The 18984-nt window shown below is 45.2% G+C and overlaps 1 protein-coding gene across 4 annotated transcripts in view; it reads right to left on the bottom strand.

Annotated features, from left to right (window-relative positions):
• The window catches only part of PAX7 (paired box 7), a 102546-nt gene that overhangs the window by 40336 nt on the left and 43226 nt on the right, over nucleotides 1-18984 (bottom strand). For all 4 annotated transcript variants that reach the window (XM_076355977.1, XM_076355975.1, XM_076355976.1 and 1 more), the window contains exon 5: nucleotides 11631-11830. In XM_076355977.1, coding sequence (XP_076212092.1) covers nucleotides 11631-11830 — 200 coding nt within the window. The remainder of the gene's footprint in view (nucleotides 1-11630; nucleotides 11831-18984) is intronic.

Here is an 18984-nt window from a genome sequence, read left to right as displayed (position 1 = left end):
ACTCATGATTAGAAGTTCAGAAGAAACATGTGGAGTGAGATGGTCTAGTACGGGACACATTTCTCCAACAACACCCCCACAAGTACTCGGTTCCCCTGTGGTGGTCTGTCACTTGGCTTGGCTAACATACAATCAAAACACAACTTTGAAAAGATTTGTGTTGTCTTACGTTACACCACGTGAGGTTATTGTTGTCCGTGCACCAACACGCATGTTTGCATCCATTGTTCAGAATTAAAATTCACACGTGTGTGTACGACTCCTCCCGTCTTGCTTCTCCACATCCAGTTAAGGGTGTGTAGTTCCTTTATTTTTTAAGGGAAATAAAAGGGTACTCTGGATCCTTTTACAAACAGGTAGAGTTGACCAAAAAGGCCTGTGCACAGGCCATTCTTGGGATGTCTTGCATACTTTGGTCTACAATGCACATGGGCTTGTAAAGAAAGGAAAGCTGACTTTCAAGACAGTGGACTATCACCAGAGAAAGAAAGTCAGTTCTTAATTATGCTACGGGCTCCTTCTGTGACTTCGGGAAAGCTATTGCTTTTCTGATTTGAAGTCAGTGGAAACATTGCTGCATTCAACATATTTTGGTCCTTACACAACCCACGCATCAGATCACCACCTCTAAATTGAAGATAAAACCCACATTTTCTCACATTTTAGTTTATTTCAACAATCAGGCATCCGAGGCAGAGACGCTCTCTAACTGCCTGTAGGCACCATACCCAGCACAGCAAGACCTCTGTCTTGGCTGGAGCATCATAGCAAAACAAATAATAAATGATAGTAATAGTAAATACACATGCACCAAATGAGATTCACAACTACATACTTAAACACAGTGCTTCCTAACAGAGCCTGGCTGGAGAATCCAGCCACAAATACACTGAAACCTTCCACAAAGAAATTGATAGGATTTATCTTCCCGTGCAGAGGAAGGGACATTTCATGGCCCAAACAGGTTGATTCCGCCCCTTATTTATAACCCACAGAAAAAAAGAAGATACATTCCAGCTAATGATGTTAGCAATTCTTTCCCTTCCCCTGCCTTAAAGGTGGCTCAGGCCTTTATGCTTATAAATCATTTTATTGGTAGTTAAAATATAGAGGCTAGAGCATCTAACTGTAATGCGAGGCACACTTCAAAGGGAACCTGCTTTCATTTCAGAACAGTTAAGGTTTTATCAGCCACTAAAGATTCCCCCTGCCAGAGGATCCTGTTACACCATGTTAAGCCTGGGGTGAAGGCTACGGCTGCTAAAACCAGACTGGTGGGAAGAAGATGAGGAAGAGGAAGAAGTTTTGAAGCTGCTGGTCTGCCTGTGGAGACGTTGCTCTAGAAGCTGCTGGGGCTGGATCGTACGACTAGAGTTTTATGCTGGAACAAACGTAGCCAGCACTTGGGAAAAGGGCTGCGTGAAGAACCCAAGAGCAGAAAAAACAGCATGTCAGAAACCTGCTTTTTCTTAAAAAGACAAGTTCTTCATGATCATTTGTCTGTGCATAGCAAAGAGATCCTGCACTGTGTAAACGTGCTGCTTTCCACGGGTACAGAAGTATAATACAGGCCACTGAAGACAACAGTTTGTACCTGCTAAAGACATTTGGGGCTTTTGTCCCCATGAATTGTCTTCCAAAGAATGTATTAAGTAGACAGGAGATGTGTTATAGAAACTGCTCAGATCTACTGAGGGGAAGCAGATAGATACAGGAATGCCCTCATGGAAAATAACTTAAAAGAAGATATCCAAGCAGGTTCTTCGTGTCCTAGTCATGCCCAGGGTCCAGATAAGACCAGAGTCACTGTGCCATGTGCACCTTGCTCAGTAAGTGAGTGTGCTGCTACAAGGATCCTGAACGCTAGGTGTTCGCTGCAGAATATCACTCAATCCATTACCTTCACCATCCCCTTCACAGATGGGAGAGGGAGGCACGGCGAGACTAAGAAACCTCTCCAATTCATCACTGTCTGCCTTGCAGAACCAGCTGATTTCAGAAGAGCCCATCCTCCCAGCCAGATTGGGTTTGGGGCAAAGGTTAGCCCTGGTTCTTATTTAACCTGAACGCCTGCACCCAACCCTGCCAATGGCCAGCCAGAGATGTCCCAGCCACTTGTTCTCAACCAGCAGAGCAGCGGAGAAGGGCTGCAGAGACAGCTGCCTGCCAGGATGGGGCTGGACTGAATTATCCCCGCAGCCGCTGAGATATGGGTCAGCTCCCACAATTTGTCAGACAAGGAGAGGAAAGGAAGGTCAAAAAGAGCCTCCTGTGGGAAAGAAAGCCTGTTGTGTTCCTGCTCAGCCTAATCAGGACTTGATGTTAGAGAAAGATAGATGGGATAAATGAGCTCATAAATGGAAACAGGGATGGAAAAGCCAAGTCGTGCCTTTGCTCTCCAGCAGAATGGAAGAGATGCAACATGTGTTTGCTTTCACAGGCCCAAGAGGTTGCAGAAACCAGGTGGAAAAGAGTCATGTGGCCATTTATGGCCCAAGCACACCAAAAAAATTCCACCAAAGTCAGGTGAGGTCCCTCCCCAGGTTGCATAGAGGCGACTGCCAGATCAGGTCCTCTCCAGGTTCTCCTTTGAACCAGGGCAAATCCCTGCAGTGCCTTGCCTTGTCCACACTAGTCATAAATGCTGCAAATCCTGGGCTTCCCAGGAGGCTGATGCAGAAGGCTTTTAGAGAGGAACTCTAGCAGCAACAGTGATGAGAGACCAGGGATAGTTACTGCTCCATCCGAATGCCTTCTTTCAGATGGTGCTGAGAGTCAGCCCTCCCAGACTGGAAAGGGTTGAGATGTTACAGTGAGATGGGAACCTGTAAATCCGTACAACAGTTCGGTGATGATTACGCTTCCTCTGCCAGGTGCTGAGGAGTGTGAAAAACAGACATCAGAGACATACAAGCATCGCTGAAGCTACTGAGATAACTCTTTAAAGAACAAGGAAAAAAGCCCATGAGAGTGCACAGATTTTAGGCACGTAGATTTTTATCTGTGCATGTAGGGATACAGCTGTATCTAGTGACACTTGGGTTCAGTGCTTAAAACACTGAGCCTCTATCACTTGTGGGTGATTTGGTTATGATAAATATTAAACAAGGTTAGTGGTGCAGAACAAATGACTCTTCACAAATGAGATTATCCAATGAATTTAGCCTATATTTCTCCTGACATACCCCAGTTCCTGAAGGTGTTAGCTATTTATAACAATCTGTTGAAGAATTTCAACAAACAGTTTGTGGTATGTGGGGTTTTTTTGCAAACCACTTTTTCTTGTTAGCAGTGAAATATTTGATTGTGACATTGATTACTTTACTCTTGCAATATTCTTTCTAATCTTTGAGTGGCTGTCTAAGAATTAATCATGTCACAAACACTTCCTCAACCAAAAGGCCATCTCTACCTTTAAATGATCATCACAGTATGAACACTTCATAACTGCTAATGGATTTCATACTCCAGACGGGGAAGCAGGAGGCAAGAGAAATGGGATAGATCTGTCCGCTTTCACACTGAGACATCCTAAGCCCAGGTTTGAACTCATGGTTTCACAGCTCCAAATCCAGCCCTGCCCAGTGATGCAGCTTTACCCCTTACTGTAATAAAAGTTAATAATATTTACAAATTAAAAAAAATATTATCATTGAATGAAATAGCTGTTGGATCCTGAATGATTGTTTGCAAACATGTTTTCCAGCTCTACATTTTACAAACTGTGCTTCTCAGTGATGATTTCAGTTGTCAGAGGGAATTCTGTTAAAATAAAATAAAATTTAAAATAAACGCTCTGTTTTACTTATCTGTTTATCTCTTTATAAACCCTGTCTCTGAGGATGAATGGGACTTGTGGAAGCTGAAAGACATTAGGATGAGTTCACTGCTGTCAGAAAGCAGCTGCCAGGTAGTGTATTTTATGAAGTGCTTTCTCTCCATTTCAACACTTGCTTCTTAGACAACCAAGTCTTAATGGTGTTAGAGTTGCATTTAAACATTTTGGAACAGGCTTTGATGTTCACACCTCACTGAGGTGAATGAGATGTTGGGGAGCAGATTTCCTGCTGCTATTGTTTGGCTAGAGATAGGCTGGGCTTTAACAGCAAACCAGCAGCACATCGATTCCCACTATCAAGATTTTCTTTGCAAAATAAAAAACTATGAGCTTTTAAAAATAGCTTAAGTGCTACGGGAAGTGGCTCAAAGATTAAAACACCCTGGCAAACCCTCCTCCTGATTATTATAAACATTTTCTATTGCTGACCAAACAGAATCTATTTAATTGGTGTCCCACTAAACAGAAAGCCTCCTTAGCTGGGGAGACTGAGAACAGGCGAGAGCCACGCATGCTGGCTGCTCGAAGCAATGGCACACTTGCTCATTTTACCGGGCACAGACTGGGTGGTGGCTCTGCTAGAATGAGAGATTCAGCATAGGGCATACGAGCAAAGCATATGAGAAATATTTTGGTCCACACCCTCGTTGGACTGGAAATTTTGTGATAAAAGTTCTTCTCATAAAACCTCTGGGAGGCCCTATTTGTTTTTAATACAATGGGACAGACACTCTGCTGCTATAAATCAGTGCAACTTCACTGACTTCCATTTAGACCAGCTGAGTGCGCAGTGTTATACACAACTGCTTCGTCCAAGGAACTGGGATCTTGTTCATTGCTTTGGCCTCTGGGCCCTCTTTCCTTTGTAAGAAAATCAAATCATTACCACATTGTTTAGGGGATCCCTTTTTCAGCTTGCGACCATGAGGCTGGCAGTCCTGCTCCTCGGTCCAAAGGGGACCAAGAAAAGCAGAATAGGACAAACAATCAAAAAAGTCAGTTCCAGGTTTTGCATCTCAACACAAAAATCCACAATTTTATCTAAAAATCATGTTTTACTGAACTGAATGGATTCCTCCATCTGCAGAAGCCAGCAAGTTCGAAGGAGCACCTTTTGTCATAAATTTCTCCATTTGTTTCATACAGATTCCCTGCCCCACACATACAAAACAAGCTGGTCTTGTCAAACTATGCTGCAAGTCCTGAAGTTTATATTCATTCCTGTTGACTTCAACCAATGCTTTGCCAGAAGGACTACAGGATTAGGCTTATCATTTTCATCTTCAGTAAAGTATAATATACTTAATGAAAGAGAGCTGACTCTCTCCAGCAAGATGCCCTCAGGCTTACATAGCTGGGACTATGTCCTCTGTCAGTGGGACATTTCTGTTTCCAGGGGGGCTGGTTACTGTAATTCTACTATGAATACCAAAAGTGCTGATGCTTTTCTAAGCAAACCCTTAGATATGGACATAGGATGTGCTTGCAATTTTAAGAGATCATCTCTGGCTTTTCCAAAGTTCAGGTGGAAAAAGACTTGCCGCTGCAGTTTGGATACTTGGTAATTTAATTTACAGTTTGGTTTTGTTTATTTTTTATGTGACTACTAGGTGGACTGAGGGCTTATTTGGAGCATATTAGCTGGGGCAAGTACACAATGGGTTATTCTTTAATCCATTTGCATTTCTGTTTCTAATTCAGGCTGGAGAGATGTGAAAGAACAGCAGCAATGCCGTGAGACATCAAGCACCAATTCACTAAGCAAACAGAAAGTAATGTAACAAGACTGCAGCCGACCTCTCTCTCTCATTAGCAACATCATTCTGCAGCAAGATCTCCATGAGACATGAGGGGGAAGCATCTGGACCCTCCTCACCATCTCAGCTGCATTCAGCCCTCGCTGGCTTTACCTTGCAGAGCTGCTTCTTTAAAGCCGGCTGGAACAGCACGCTACCCTCACCCCGACCTCTCCCGGGAGCTGGATGCTGCTTGGCATCGCACCGCTGGTCTCTCGACGTGCCTGGGCACACGCACCGGCAGAGCCACCGCGGTTCTCACGGACCGGCTGCCGCGGTGCCAGGGGCTGTTCTCACCGTGGGCCTTCTATCTGGACGCTCCGGTGTGCGAGAGCATGGCTGGCCCCATGCCGTGGAAAACAAGCATGCCAAGCCAGCCTCTGCCAACGAGAGCCCCAACTGCCGGCTCCTCTGCACAGCCTCTCAGTGCCCCGGCTGCTGCCAAAAACACAGGGCAGCTGTTGTGTCATAACCTCATCGCAGCCCTCTTCACAAGAAATGTAAACTAGTCGGACCCTCAGGAAGAAAGAAAACATTCTCAGCTGACCTTTAAGGGAGGGGGATTGCCTCAGAGAGCCAGTTTGGACACATCTCAAAGAGTTTGGGAAGCAAAACACCAGGCAAACAGCATTAGGCTCCAGCAGCTTTGCATGACTCCAGTCAATGCTCGGAGCTGGGGGAGACCTGCTTATCACCATGCCGTCCCTTCATATAATACCTTCATCTTCAAAAAGCACCATCTCAAGGAACAGGATAGACCTTTGACCACAGTGACAGCTGGTGAAAGAGCACTGGGGTCCCCACTAGCCCACAACAGAGATATTTGAGAAGTTCCTGAGAAATCCATGTATTTTCTGGAAACTAGACTGCAGAGTACTGCTGGTAAACGGTGGTTTTCAGCTTCTTCACATGGAGAACAGAATTGCTTTGTGAAAAATTTCAAGCAAAATTGAATGGAATTTCTTTTCTGGTGCTCCATTTGGCATGTCTGAGCCACTGCAGCACAATCTAGAATATGGCTGTTTACTACAGTTTGAAACTGTGTCATAAAATACATATTATGTGAGTAGCCTAGAAATGCACCGAGATTTCAGAGACAGAATTGCTTTGAGCCTTTTTATTAAATGAAACATCCATTTTCTCCCAGGCAGAAATCACAATGGTACCCATCATAAAAATGATCAATAAAGCATTGGGTTGCGACTCCTGCTGTCTAGTTTAATTTTGTTATTGAAATAACGGTTTCTCAGTGCATGGAATTTCCTGGGGATTAATAACAGACATCAGCATCATAACGCACCCACCCCTTCGCGCTTCTTATTTATTTCCAGAAAGCACCCACTGCCCAAATCATAGGAACTAGGATTAACGTACTTGCTAGTGGTATGCATGCTTGTACCCAGCTGCCTGTGGTACGACCATCTGAATCATCCGCGGGTGATGCTGAGAAGCAAAAGCTGCCATCTATTTTTTGGGAACAATTTTGGTAGATTTCTGGGAAATTTTTTTGAGATCATACTTTGGAGCCTGCCACATCTGACTCATTATAGCACCAGGAAAAATGGAGATGGGCTGCTTGCATGGGAATCTATGCACCAAAGTCTACTTGTGAAAAACATTTTCAGTGCTCAAATTTCTAAGTGACTCGGGATTGCGGTGCTGACCTAAGGACAATTTGGGTATATGCACTGCTTTGTTTTACCTTATATTTCTTTATGTTGGTATTGTTCAAGTAAAAAATGGAAATAAGCACTGGGGTTTGTTGGTAACTAGCCTTAAAAATGCAACACATTTGGGCAAACGGATCCACAAATGGGATCATCTAGGAGAAGGATTAGTTTCAAGTCCCTAGACCCATGACTGATGTATCTGGTGTCTCTTTTGACATTAGCATTGCTTTGAGAAGTCATTTCTACACCTAGACAAGAATTTCCTGACAAAATTATTTTGGACCCCTCAGCATAAGAAAGACACGGACTCGTTGGAGTGGGTCCAGAGGAGGGCCACAAAAATGATCAGGGGGATGAAACACCTCTCCTATGAAGAAAGGCTGAGAGCGTTGGGGTTGTTCAGCCTGGAGAAGAGAAGGCTTTGGGGAGACCTTATTGCAGCCTGTCGGTACTTAAAGGGGGCTTATAAAAAAGATGGCGGCAGACTTTTTAGCGGGGCCTGTTGCGACAGGACAAGGGGGAATGGCTTTAAACTAAAGGGGGGCAGATTTAGACTAGATAGAAGGAAGAAGTTTTTTATGCTGAGGGTGGTGAAGCACTGGCAGAGGTTGCCCAGAGAGGTGGTGGATGCCCCATCCCTGGAAACATTCAAAGTCAGGTTGGACGGGGCTCTGAGCAACCTGATCTAGTTGAAGCTGTCCCTGCCCACGGCAGGGGGTTGGACTAGATGACCTTTAGAGGTCCCTTCCAACCCAAACTATTCTATGATTCTATGATTCTGTTGAAGAACACTGTACTGACAAAGCTAAACTGTTTATGAGAAAAGAGTTGTTCTGAAAAATCTTCCTTCTCTAGAAATGCCAGGGAGAAAAGTTCCAAAATTATCACAGAATCCCATTTAGGGTTTTTTTCCACATAAAAACTTTGACATCATCAGTTAGATAATTGCAAAAACTGGTGTAAAACCCCAGAATACATTCAAGATCAAAATCAAAGCTTCCATTAAATTCGCTAAGTGAATTGCTTAGCTGTTAGACTTAATTTTTAAATCCATGAACGCTTGGCATTCAACAGCTTGTTTTGTGGAAGGGTGGAAATGGGAGCTTGCAGATGGGCAAGAATTTGTTCAGTACTGGACAATTAGTGTGGACACATGAGTCAAGACAAAAACAAGTCAGTGGGAATTTCCACTGGTGGCCTCGCTGGGCATGGATTTGGCACTGTAATCCTGATCCTTCCGGAAATCCATGGCAGTCTTGTCCCTGGCTATGCTCAGTTTGGGATTAACCTTTTAATGGCTCATATCTTTGGGTGTGTTGAAGTCTGACTGCCGGAATCCCACGTCTCAACCATACAGACACTGCAGTGACCTTGCAAAAGTATTGCTCACCCTCCCATGATCTTCCTAGCAGATGAGAAACCGGAGCTTGGAACTGCTCGCGACACCCCCCTCGCCACCCTCCCCCCCCCCCCCCGCCCCGTTGTTGTTCAGCTTGTGAATTTTATTAGCTGTCAACGTGTCAAACTTCCACTTAGCGGGACAGCTGCATGACCAGCCAGACTCTGAGGCCTGCCAATAAAGTTTAACAGAGCTATCAGCTTTTCATGTAGAAGAGATTATGGTACGTGAATACTCAGGTATCAAAGAGAACGAATGAGGCTTAGGTAAGTTCACCTTTCACATGGTAAAGCAAAGAGGTGAGGAGGAGAAGGAAGCAAAGAGATGGACAGGCCTGCTTGTTTTTGTTCAGTGCTTGTACGGTGATTAGCAAAATGGGATTCTAGTGCAGGGATGTTGTGTATATGCGATAGAGTAAGAAAGCCCGGTAGCAACACCTGAGCTGTGATTCAGAGACTTGGGTGTGATCAGGGGATTGTCCAGCCATGGCTGCGCAGCAGACAAGTGGCACTGAGATCCAGAAGATGGATGAAGCAATGACCAGACACTGAGGAGCAGCGAAGGCTGCTCTTGAGTCTCTTTTGTGACTATGGGTCACAAAATACTTTTCACACGTCTGCTTCCCATTTTACATGTTAACATGATAAGCTTTTGGGGACAAGATAGATGGGTAGATGTTGGCATGGCCCTTAACACCCAGAAACCCTGATCTCAGCTGGCCCTACTGTTATTACAGCCATCTTTAATCCAAAGCACGTCTCTTGGCCTTAAAAACTCTATTGAGACAGGAGTAAGACTGTAAGGTGGTAGAAGATTCCCTGCTGGATGGCTGCATGTGTGGATGTGTGTGTGTGTGTGTGTGTGGCTTTTTTTTTTTCCACAAGAACTTGATTGACTAATGTTTGTAGGTCCCGAGAGCCAGTAAAAGATCTGCTCTGATATCCAGAAAATTTTACAAGGGGCGGCAGGCTTAAAAGTGGTGGGAAGAAGCTGACTCTGCCAGGATGTTGGAATGAGAAAGCCATCAGGAATGTGCCTCAGAGAACAGCTGCTACTAGAGCCCTGGCAGGAACCTCCATGCAAGCTGCCTGGGAGCAAGTAGGGGGATTTGGAGATCACAGCTTGAGACGAGGGAAAGGTTCTCTTTATTTATTTGTTTAGCTTTCCCTTTCTCTGCTTTCGCCTCCCTCCCTTCTCCCAAGCCTTGTCATGGTGAGGTCAGAGCGCCTTGGAAAAGAGAGAACCTGCCTCTGGTTTTTGCACTCCCTGGCACTTCAGGGCTTTTCCCCTCCTCCCCAGCATGCCCTCATCACTGCTTATGCAACGCAGGTTTCTCTCACCCCATAAAAAGGTGTAACCTAAACTCTGCTCTTCCTTGAAACTCCTCTTTTTTCAGTCTGTTTGCCAGAGAAACATCTATTTTTACTCCCTTCTTAACATCTTATGTCCATCTACACAAGTGAGAGCAATTAGAAACAGAATATGCAAAACAAAAATGGGGGAATTCACACGTTCCAACTTTTGGCAGTTTAGTCACCTTAATTAGCCACTTTCCCAGGCTCCATCTACCTATGAACCTACATGGGTAGCAAATTAACACTATTACTGTTGAACACTCTGGCACAGTCTTTTGGCTAAGATCAAAACTAGAATCAGTTTAAAGTTTGCTAGCTTTCCTTTTCGCAGTCTCCGTAGCCAAATCTTGAGGGATGATGGATTCAGGAAAATCCAGTACCTCCCAAGAGAAAGCTGGAGGGAGGTGAGAGGGCATCTGCTGCAGTGCTGTGACTGGCTTAACCCTTCTTTGGGAAAGAAAGCTAATGGGAAAAGTCCTTAACCAGTGAATGTCCCAGGTGTGGCGGGAAATGTCCATTCCCAGACAGCTGGGGGAAAACAGGAAAAACTTTTGGTGGTTTTGGCTTCTGAGCGAGCCCATCAAGCTCATTATCCTGAGAACTGCAGAACAAAAAAAAGCCTGTTTTGTTTCGGAGGAGCTGGTTAATTGACTGACTGTTTCCTTGTCACAAGCCTGGAGTACTCTTTCCCTCCTCTCTCAGTGCCCGCAATTCAACTCTCGGCTGCGTGCACAGAGACCCTTGTGCTTAGCCTGAAACCTAATCGCACTGGCCACACGGAGGATGGACTGCTGGGGTCTCCATTTCACTTCTTTAACCCAGCACAATCCCCAATCCCTCCCCCTTTCCTTCCCGTTCCCCAAGGGACTCTATTATACCCCCCGATCTGTTCACACTCCTTATCCCTCTGCGTGTTTGCACACACTGCTGACCCAGCCTTTATCTGGAAGACATAAGGGTCTCTGTGTGGAGTTCCCACAAGGGCTATTAATCGTGTAGATGTCAGAGTCCCCCGGCTCCAAACCCTCCCTTCCTGCTCCTCCCCTCTTCTTCCCTCCTCCCGCCCTTTTTGTGCTCTCTGGAGATCGAGGAAAAAAAAGTTTTATGAAAATTCACACACAGAACTTGCAAACTTTGCAAAATATGATCTGCTCCCCTGGGCAAGGTTGGTAAATGGTGCGATTTCTCCTAAAACACCAAATACAAACATACACACATGCTGCTTCCTCCTCGCCAAATGGAGGAATTTCCTCAAACAGAAAACAGAGAGCTAAATGTCTTGCCAAGTTAGGGAAAATTTGGCTCCTGGTCTCAACCTGGATGGAAACCCTCCAGCTGGTACCTCTGCAATGGGCCAAATCCAAATGGCATATCTGCAAATCCATGGGAACGTGGGAATCTGCAGAACTGGATTTAAGTCTCAGATCCTTGTGGATGCGGCTCCAGAGAAGAAGCGCGTCCATGTTACCACCTTTCAACAACCTCATCCCTGGCACTACCATCTCTTTCCCCGAGATAAACAAGAAGCTGTGCCACCAGGCTGACTTGCCACGCACTGGTTCTAGTCCTTACCTGAACTCGGGCCTCGGTGAGCTTGGTTCTCTGAGCTAGCTCCTCTCGTGTGTAGATGTCTGGGTAGTGGGTTCTCTCGAAGGCTTTCTCCAGCTCCTCCAGCTGCTCAGCGGTGAAAGTGGTTCGACTGCGGCGTTGCTTGCGCTTCAAAGGCAGGTCTGGTTCGGATTCGACGTCAGAGCCTTCGTCCAGCCTGTTACCTGGGGTGGTAAAGAAGTGGGAGATGAGGCTTGCGTGGTTAAAAGCCATAGGGAGAAAGGCTGTTGGAAGAGTTAAGCAGCCCAGCAAAGTCATCTCAGATCTACTGCGGTGGTGTCCATCGAAACAAATACTCTGTCCATGTATAATACATCCACCAGTTTTCTACTATTTCTGTAGTTTCCTGATATTTTTTTTCCCCGCATTGTAAAAAGCCCACCTATCAAAATCAGAACTGTTTGCAGGAAAGAGAAGGTTCAAAGTCCACTACTGAAATTGTTACAGTGAAAGAACTTCCAGTTGTTAAGACTTAAGTTATTTCAAAAAATTTCCATTTTTTATTAGAAATTACTGTGTTTCAGAGCTGCATGTTTTACACTGAAAAGATGTAGAAGGTGAAATGAGTGCATAAAAAAATTGAATACACGATGCTTTGACTTGTGCAGCCTAATTTGCTCTTGTGTTTTGACAAGTGTCAGTGTTGGAGATTTCAATTCTTTTAAACCACTTCAGGAAGAAGAAAAGAAATATTAGGAATTTTTACAGCTGAGAAAAACCTTTCCGACTCTGCTTCACCTCTGGGTTGGGCTGCCCACAGGATACAGTTCTTTTTCTCTTAACTTCCCAAATTTCAGCAGGAGTTTTGCACAAGGCCAGGCTTCTACAGCATTAAGATGCCATGAAAGTCCTTTACCAATGTTTAATTCGTCACTTACTTCCTCCATCTTCACTTGCCCTGGACCTCTGCCTTTCCCTTCTCCCTGCCTTGAGCCCTGGACCACATCTTTTGCCTCCTGAGGCCCTTACCAAACCCGAGTAAGCATAGCTGGAATAAGAAAGCCCAGTTTTGATCTTTTTTTTCTTGTCGTCTGGAGCTAAAGCAGAAGGCACTACATTGATATTCACCAAGTCTACAGTCAGACCCAGTGGATTTTAGAGTGGACGCACCGAGAACAGCGTTAGCTGTGCCTCTAGTGTTTGCCAGAGGCCTCTCGTGGAGCAAAGCTTGGGTTTCAAAGATTCCCTGTGGTGCAGATATTGATGTATGGAGGATCTCAGCCAGGCCAAAACTTTATGTCTGCCTTTGGGACAGTGAAAAATGTGCCACTGGTTCATGGCAGCAGAGAAGGAAGAATATGATATATGAAACCTTTCAGCTAGGTGAGGGATCTGGCCTCTGTCACCTTTTCCTTCTCTGTCATGAAAATAGGAGACTCACTAAATGTGCACTCATTTTTTTTCCCTATCAAGCTTGACTGCTATCTTTCAGAATAACTGCACAGACTGAGAGCCAGAATCTGCTTAAACACTGTGCTCACAGAGAAATGTTTTTTGTTTTGAGTAAACCTTTGCTAATTTAGGATTAAAGCAGGACTTACATATGCTCATCTTGACGATAAAGTTCCCTAAAGTCATTAATAGTGTTTTTCAGTCTTCTCTTTTTGTTCAGCTTCTATACTATCATCATCCAAAAATCTGCCTTCTTCTTTTCAGAGCTGGGAACGGCAGCTGTGACTTCCCCAACAGCTGCTCGAGAGTGGCGGCAGTTTGAGGAGTATGAGGCAAATATCCCATCGGAGCTCACTTGTTTATACTGAGATCACCACAAAATGCCATTGCATTCAGCTTGCTGCAATACAAAAATGCTTTTATGTCTTGGGGCTTCACAAGGAGGATGTGGTGTCAGAACTCAGCTAACTACAGTTGTGCTGGAGTCAAGAGAAACTCTGCTGCAGAGGAGTGGGTGGCTTGTTTTGGGGGCAAACACATCACCTCAAGACGTTTTCCCTTCTTCTAGCTCTGGCTTACCAATACACAGGGTCTTTACACATGTTCATCTTTTTAAATAAAGAACCCTTTATTTCTCACTGAAGTCAGTGAGAAATTCACCATTGACTTCAGAGGAGCAGCATCTGTCCCACATTTTAAAGACAGTTTCAATGTACATAGCAGAAATTTGTTACTAAACTAGCTTTTTGGTTATGCCCATTTTCAGGGAAGGTCTAGAGTCTCAAGTGGTGTAAAAGGAACATCTGTACTTGAAAATAACAGCCCTTCACATCTGGGTCCCAGATGATTCGGGGCAGGTAGAAGCACATCTGGACCTTGGAGTACCATGCTGTGCAAAAGCACATCTGGAAACCTATAGCATACGGTAAATTTCTTTAAGTTAATCACTTAAGTCACTGACTATTATTGGTTTAATTAGTTAGTATCTTTTCTGGAAATACTTGATATGAAAAAAATAAGGATGGACGTGTGTTTTGGTCCAGGATGTGAGAGGGCCGGTGTGAGGAAGGGGAAGGAAAATATACTGTTAAATGTCATTTAACTCTGCAGCTGAGCATATTTCTTTATAGTAAATACGCATTTCTGTATAGTTAGTATGCACGCTTAGTAGCAGCTTTCAGCCTGTGAGCTCTTTAGCACAGGAATTGTCATTTGCGGCATGTTTCACGCCTGGTGCAACAAAGCCCCAACTTGCTTGGCAAGTACTATGGTGACAGCAATGTCAAAATGACTTTTTTACGATCTAACTCTTCTCTTGGCCACTTGATAGCAATGCTGCAACATCTACCTACAGCTCGTCCACTTGCTCGGTCCAACTGCTTACATAGTATACAACAAACCTGGGATCCACTATCTCCCCAAGTGAGTATACAACAAACCTGGGATCCACTATCTCCCCAGGTGAGGAAAAAAAAGTCTAGAAAAGGATCTGTAACGTGTTTAATCTCCCACACTTCGCTTTGCTCACTTTTTTTGCTGCAAAAGCCTGGAAGAGAAAACAGCCAAACTTTCTTTAACAGCTTTATGCTCCTTATTAAGGATCCCTGATTTGGCCACAAAGTTTTGGGAGAGGACAACTAATTGTCATGAGTAACAATCTGTCCTTCTCACAGCAGCACTGGCAACTGAGCTGGCCATCATGCTGGCTACAGGGTTAAAAGGGTAGAGAGCCAAACCTTGCAATATAAACTGACAGAACACTTTCTACCCGCAAGTCTCCAAACAGCTCCCGACTGGCATTATATCCATTTTACAACCGTGGCAGGGATGGCGGAAGTCACCCACCTACGGTCACCCTGTGAGTCAGGAGCAAAGCTGGGAAAAGAAGCCACAGCTCCTTGTGCCAAGTCCGAGGCTCCAACAACCCGACTACAAAGATGAAACCAAGAGAGCAAGAAAAATCCCAGGGCATGTCTGGAACCAGCTGGTCTTAGTACGATGCAGCTGCTGCTGTCAGACACAGATTCATTAAATAATATAGAAAGTCTTTCAGCTGAGACAGACTGCAGTACAAGCCTATTATCTAATGCATCCCCTATTATCAGGGGACAGTCTCCCCTACCTGCCTAAAATGCAACTCGAGGATCTAACAGGTCTTTTCCATTCCTAAACAGCTGAAACCTGCTGGACAAACCACTGCCGTAATCTCTGCAAAGTTTCTGTGCAATGAGAAGTTTTACAAAGCTGCAGGAGTAACTCAAGGAGACTCCCTCGCTAGGCAAGTTCCAGGGGGATTCATCCAAAACTTGAACACTTCATTTTTTGCCACACATCCCTGTGTGAAAAACGGATGCATGGCACTGCCAGCAGCACGAGCAGGGGGAGAATCCCAGTTTGCAGCCTCCAGCACAACGGGGCTTCTGCCATAGAAATAATCATTAGCACGCGCTGGTAGCATTTTACACTTACTCAGCAAGGAACAGCAATGAACACCCTGTAAATATGAAGGTGGAGAAATATGTTGCAGCAGCTTCTTGTGTGGCTTACCAATCACTAGTTGTGATGAAGGATGGGAAACAGCTAGCTGTCCGATACGCAGCTCCCCTAGGATATCATACTGGCTAAAGATTGACAGAAAAGAACAGAACAGAGAGGTGAATGGAGGGAAAAATCTCACGGGAGGACAAGTCAGAGAAAAGGAAAAACTAAGAAAAAAGCGTGTGTATTACAGGACACACACACTGATCCCACTATATTTTATTTTTTAAGAGCGATTCCATCTTTATTATTTAGCATAACTGCTCTGTAGCTCAGAAAGAAAAAAACCAAACTGCTCAAATCTCTTTGCTTTGCAATACTCTTAGAAATAAAGAGACATAGGCTTCATTGTGGGAATGAAAGCAAGGTTGCCAGTGTGAAAATTCATAAGCTCTTCCCTCTGCTGGGGGGGGCTATTCAAATGTACAGGCACCTTCTTGGAACAGAGATACAACACAGCTCGTGCAAGGGGGGAGAGACGACCGTGTGAAGGGACTTGCTGAAGGTTTGCGTGGACCAATGTCAAGTCCCACATCTTCAGGGAGGATGAGCTGGGGAAAATGGTTCTTTCTCCCCATGGAAATGAGTGCAGCCAGAGCATGTGTGCAGGTGTGTGCGCAGGATGGCATAGGAAAGGTGACAAATATAAGCCTGGACTTGTCCTGGGACCCATTCTAGCATGAGGAAATGTGTAAATTATGGCCCACAAACTCACATTCCTGAATAATGCTGCCGATTCAGGTTGGGGTACAATTAGCAAGAGCTGGGCAGAGCTCTCTGGAGGGGTTTGAAAGGAATAGAAGTAGACTGGAGCTCGAGGAAAGGGAAAAGAAAAACCCTCTGTAATTATGGACTGGATGTGTCCTCCCTCTCCCCATTCCCTTCACTCCTCTATTTCCCTTCCTCCCCCTCCGCCTTTCTCCTCTCCACCTCCATTCACTGCTTCTGGGCGCCTCTTAGCCCTGGAGTTAAATTAATCAACAGGATTAGGTGGAATCGGCCACAACAAGACCCTCCAGGCTCAGACTGAGCCCTTGATGCTCTACAAGGACCTGCTGCCTTGTCTTGAAGCACCTTGGTGCCGTCTGGAAGGATTGGCAGACAGGACCAGACATGAAAACGCATTCATTAAAGTGGGCATCGGATTTTGTTAGAGGGTAAAGGGGAGCTGAACATTCTCTCCCATCGTATTTCTCATCTCATTTCCTCTCTCTCTTTTTCTCTTGCTTCCAGCTGCACCATCCTAAAAATTAAATGTGTGTTGGAGGGGAAAAATGAAGAGGGGGAAGGGAATGGTTTTGTGAATGGCTTAGCTATAACTGCACTTTTTGTGCTGCAACTGGCTTTAGTAAACTCACCCAGACACTGCTGAAGCAACGGCAACACACCACGAAACCAGATCTAGAGGTGACTGGCTGGGAAGCTAATGCAGCCACAGGGGAACTTGGATTTAACAGCATGAGAGAAGAAAGAAAAATCTCACTTTGAAGGTACCAGCAAGGTCTGAGCACCGCCACGTTACAGCCCCACACCAGGTCCCCCCTTCTTCACAACACTCTCCATCCACCAAAGCTGTCGTGCTTGGTGGCCCCAACAGCTACCCCTGCATAAACGTATGCACGCACATTTTTCCAGTCCCATATGTACTTGAACTTCAGGTACATAAAATAGCTTCAAGTTATTTTATGCTGGAGGACAATTAAAGAGTCTCTCAATGACCTTGAAAAGGGCAGGCTTCACTTGCCACGTGATGCTTTTGCTGCCTAACATTGCCTTAATAAATGGAACCACATTGCCATGAGGCAGTGAGGAGGTACCCATCTCACAGGTGAAAATATCTTCCGATTGTGGGTACCTTGTCATGAGGGCTGAAATAATAGGATCTATTATAGCTGAGATCCTTGCCGTGGACCTCAGCCATAGTACATCTGGGGAGCAGGAAGGGTGGGACTGCACACCTCGCACTTTCTACTCCCCCAAAAGGATGTGGGATGAACAAGGATCACCAAGATGCAGCTGTTTATTCACAGAGCATGTGCTGGACCCTGCAGTCAATGGCTTCAGAAGAAAGAGCTGAAACTCTCCCTGACTTCTTAGCATCTGCCTTTCCCTCTGGCAGAAAGCAAACAAAACCCATCAAAATGCAAACAAGACTATGAAAAGCCCGAGAGAAGGGCGACACAGTGGCAGCATCGTAGGCACAGAATTGTATTGACTTGATTTTTCTTTCCAACGGGAAAACCAGAACACCCTTTTCTGTCTCTTCTTGGAAAACGATGAAGTCCTGAGTTCACAATGAGAGAGAGGTGCATACGTGTGCGCAGAATAACCCCCGCTCACCTCCAAACCTATTCAACAGCAGGTGGGACTGCAAAGGGGGACAGGGGTGTTTCGAATTCATCTCTCGCCCCCCTTCCCCTATCCAAGCACATTCCCAGACACAAAAAAACCCAATAATCAACATAGCCCATACAATAAAGCTTGGGTTTCCCTCTCCCTCCCCTTTCCAACCTGTAAACTCCCCGTTCTCCACCATTTGCTCGTGCCTGCGCAGCTGTATTACAGTTTAACATAGTTTAGAGGGCTGTGGTGTGGAGCAGCAGCAGAAAACGAATCACATAATAGTTGATATGCGTTTTAATCAAGTAATTCGGCCCAAGCAGAATGATAGTGCCTGTTGGTGGGGTGCCCTTGAATACCAAACAGACCGGGTAGCAGGCCTAGGAAAATGAAAAAGTCATTTACAGCTCAGCTGGGGACCGCAGTGTTCAGCAAAGCATTAGTGTGGGGGCCTTAGAAGATAAAGGTTTGGGTATTTTTCTATTTTTTTTTTTTACTCAGGCACTGAACTGGCAGCTGTAACCAAACCACAGACTGAGGTAATGTCCATTATGGGCTTTACAACCTGGAAATAATACTCACAGTGGAGCTGATGCTCTTGAACAGGGAGGCAGAGACAGTGTGTGTCTGTCTGTCTGTCTGGGGTGAACATAGAAAAGGGTGGGGGTGTCAAAGACAGAGGTGTTTCACAGCTGGATAATTCCCTCATCGTGTCAAGATCTTTACTGAATGAGCAGGATCATATGTGGAAGGAGAAGCTGTAGGAAGGAGGGAGAAAGGAAAGCTGGAGGTTTAATGGGTGAAAAGGGAGTGTATGCAAAAGGTATCCAAGCGTGGGCACCTCCCCACACATGGGTGACAGGACACGGCCAGCAAGCAGGATGACCATGGTGAGAACCACATAACCTGTTCTGGCTTGGAACGAGGGATCCGATGATTTCTCCATGTCTGAATCCCAAAGAATCACCCAGGAGGAGGCCCACATTCACATGCTGGGCTTGAAGACTCAAAGGTAGTGCAACATGTTAAGTTTTACATGGTTCTGGCT

This window comes from Aptenodytes patagonicus, chromosome 19 (assembly GCF_965638725.1).
Source record: "Aptenodytes patagonicus chromosome 19, bAptPat1.pri.cur, whole genome shotgun sequence".
NCBI classification, from domain to species: domain Eukaryota; kingdom Metazoa; phylum Chordata; class Aves; order Sphenisciformes; family Spheniscidae; genus Aptenodytes; species Aptenodytes patagonicus.
Note: the sequence above shows the minus strand (reverse complement) of the source record. Positions and strands in the feature narration are given on the sequence as shown.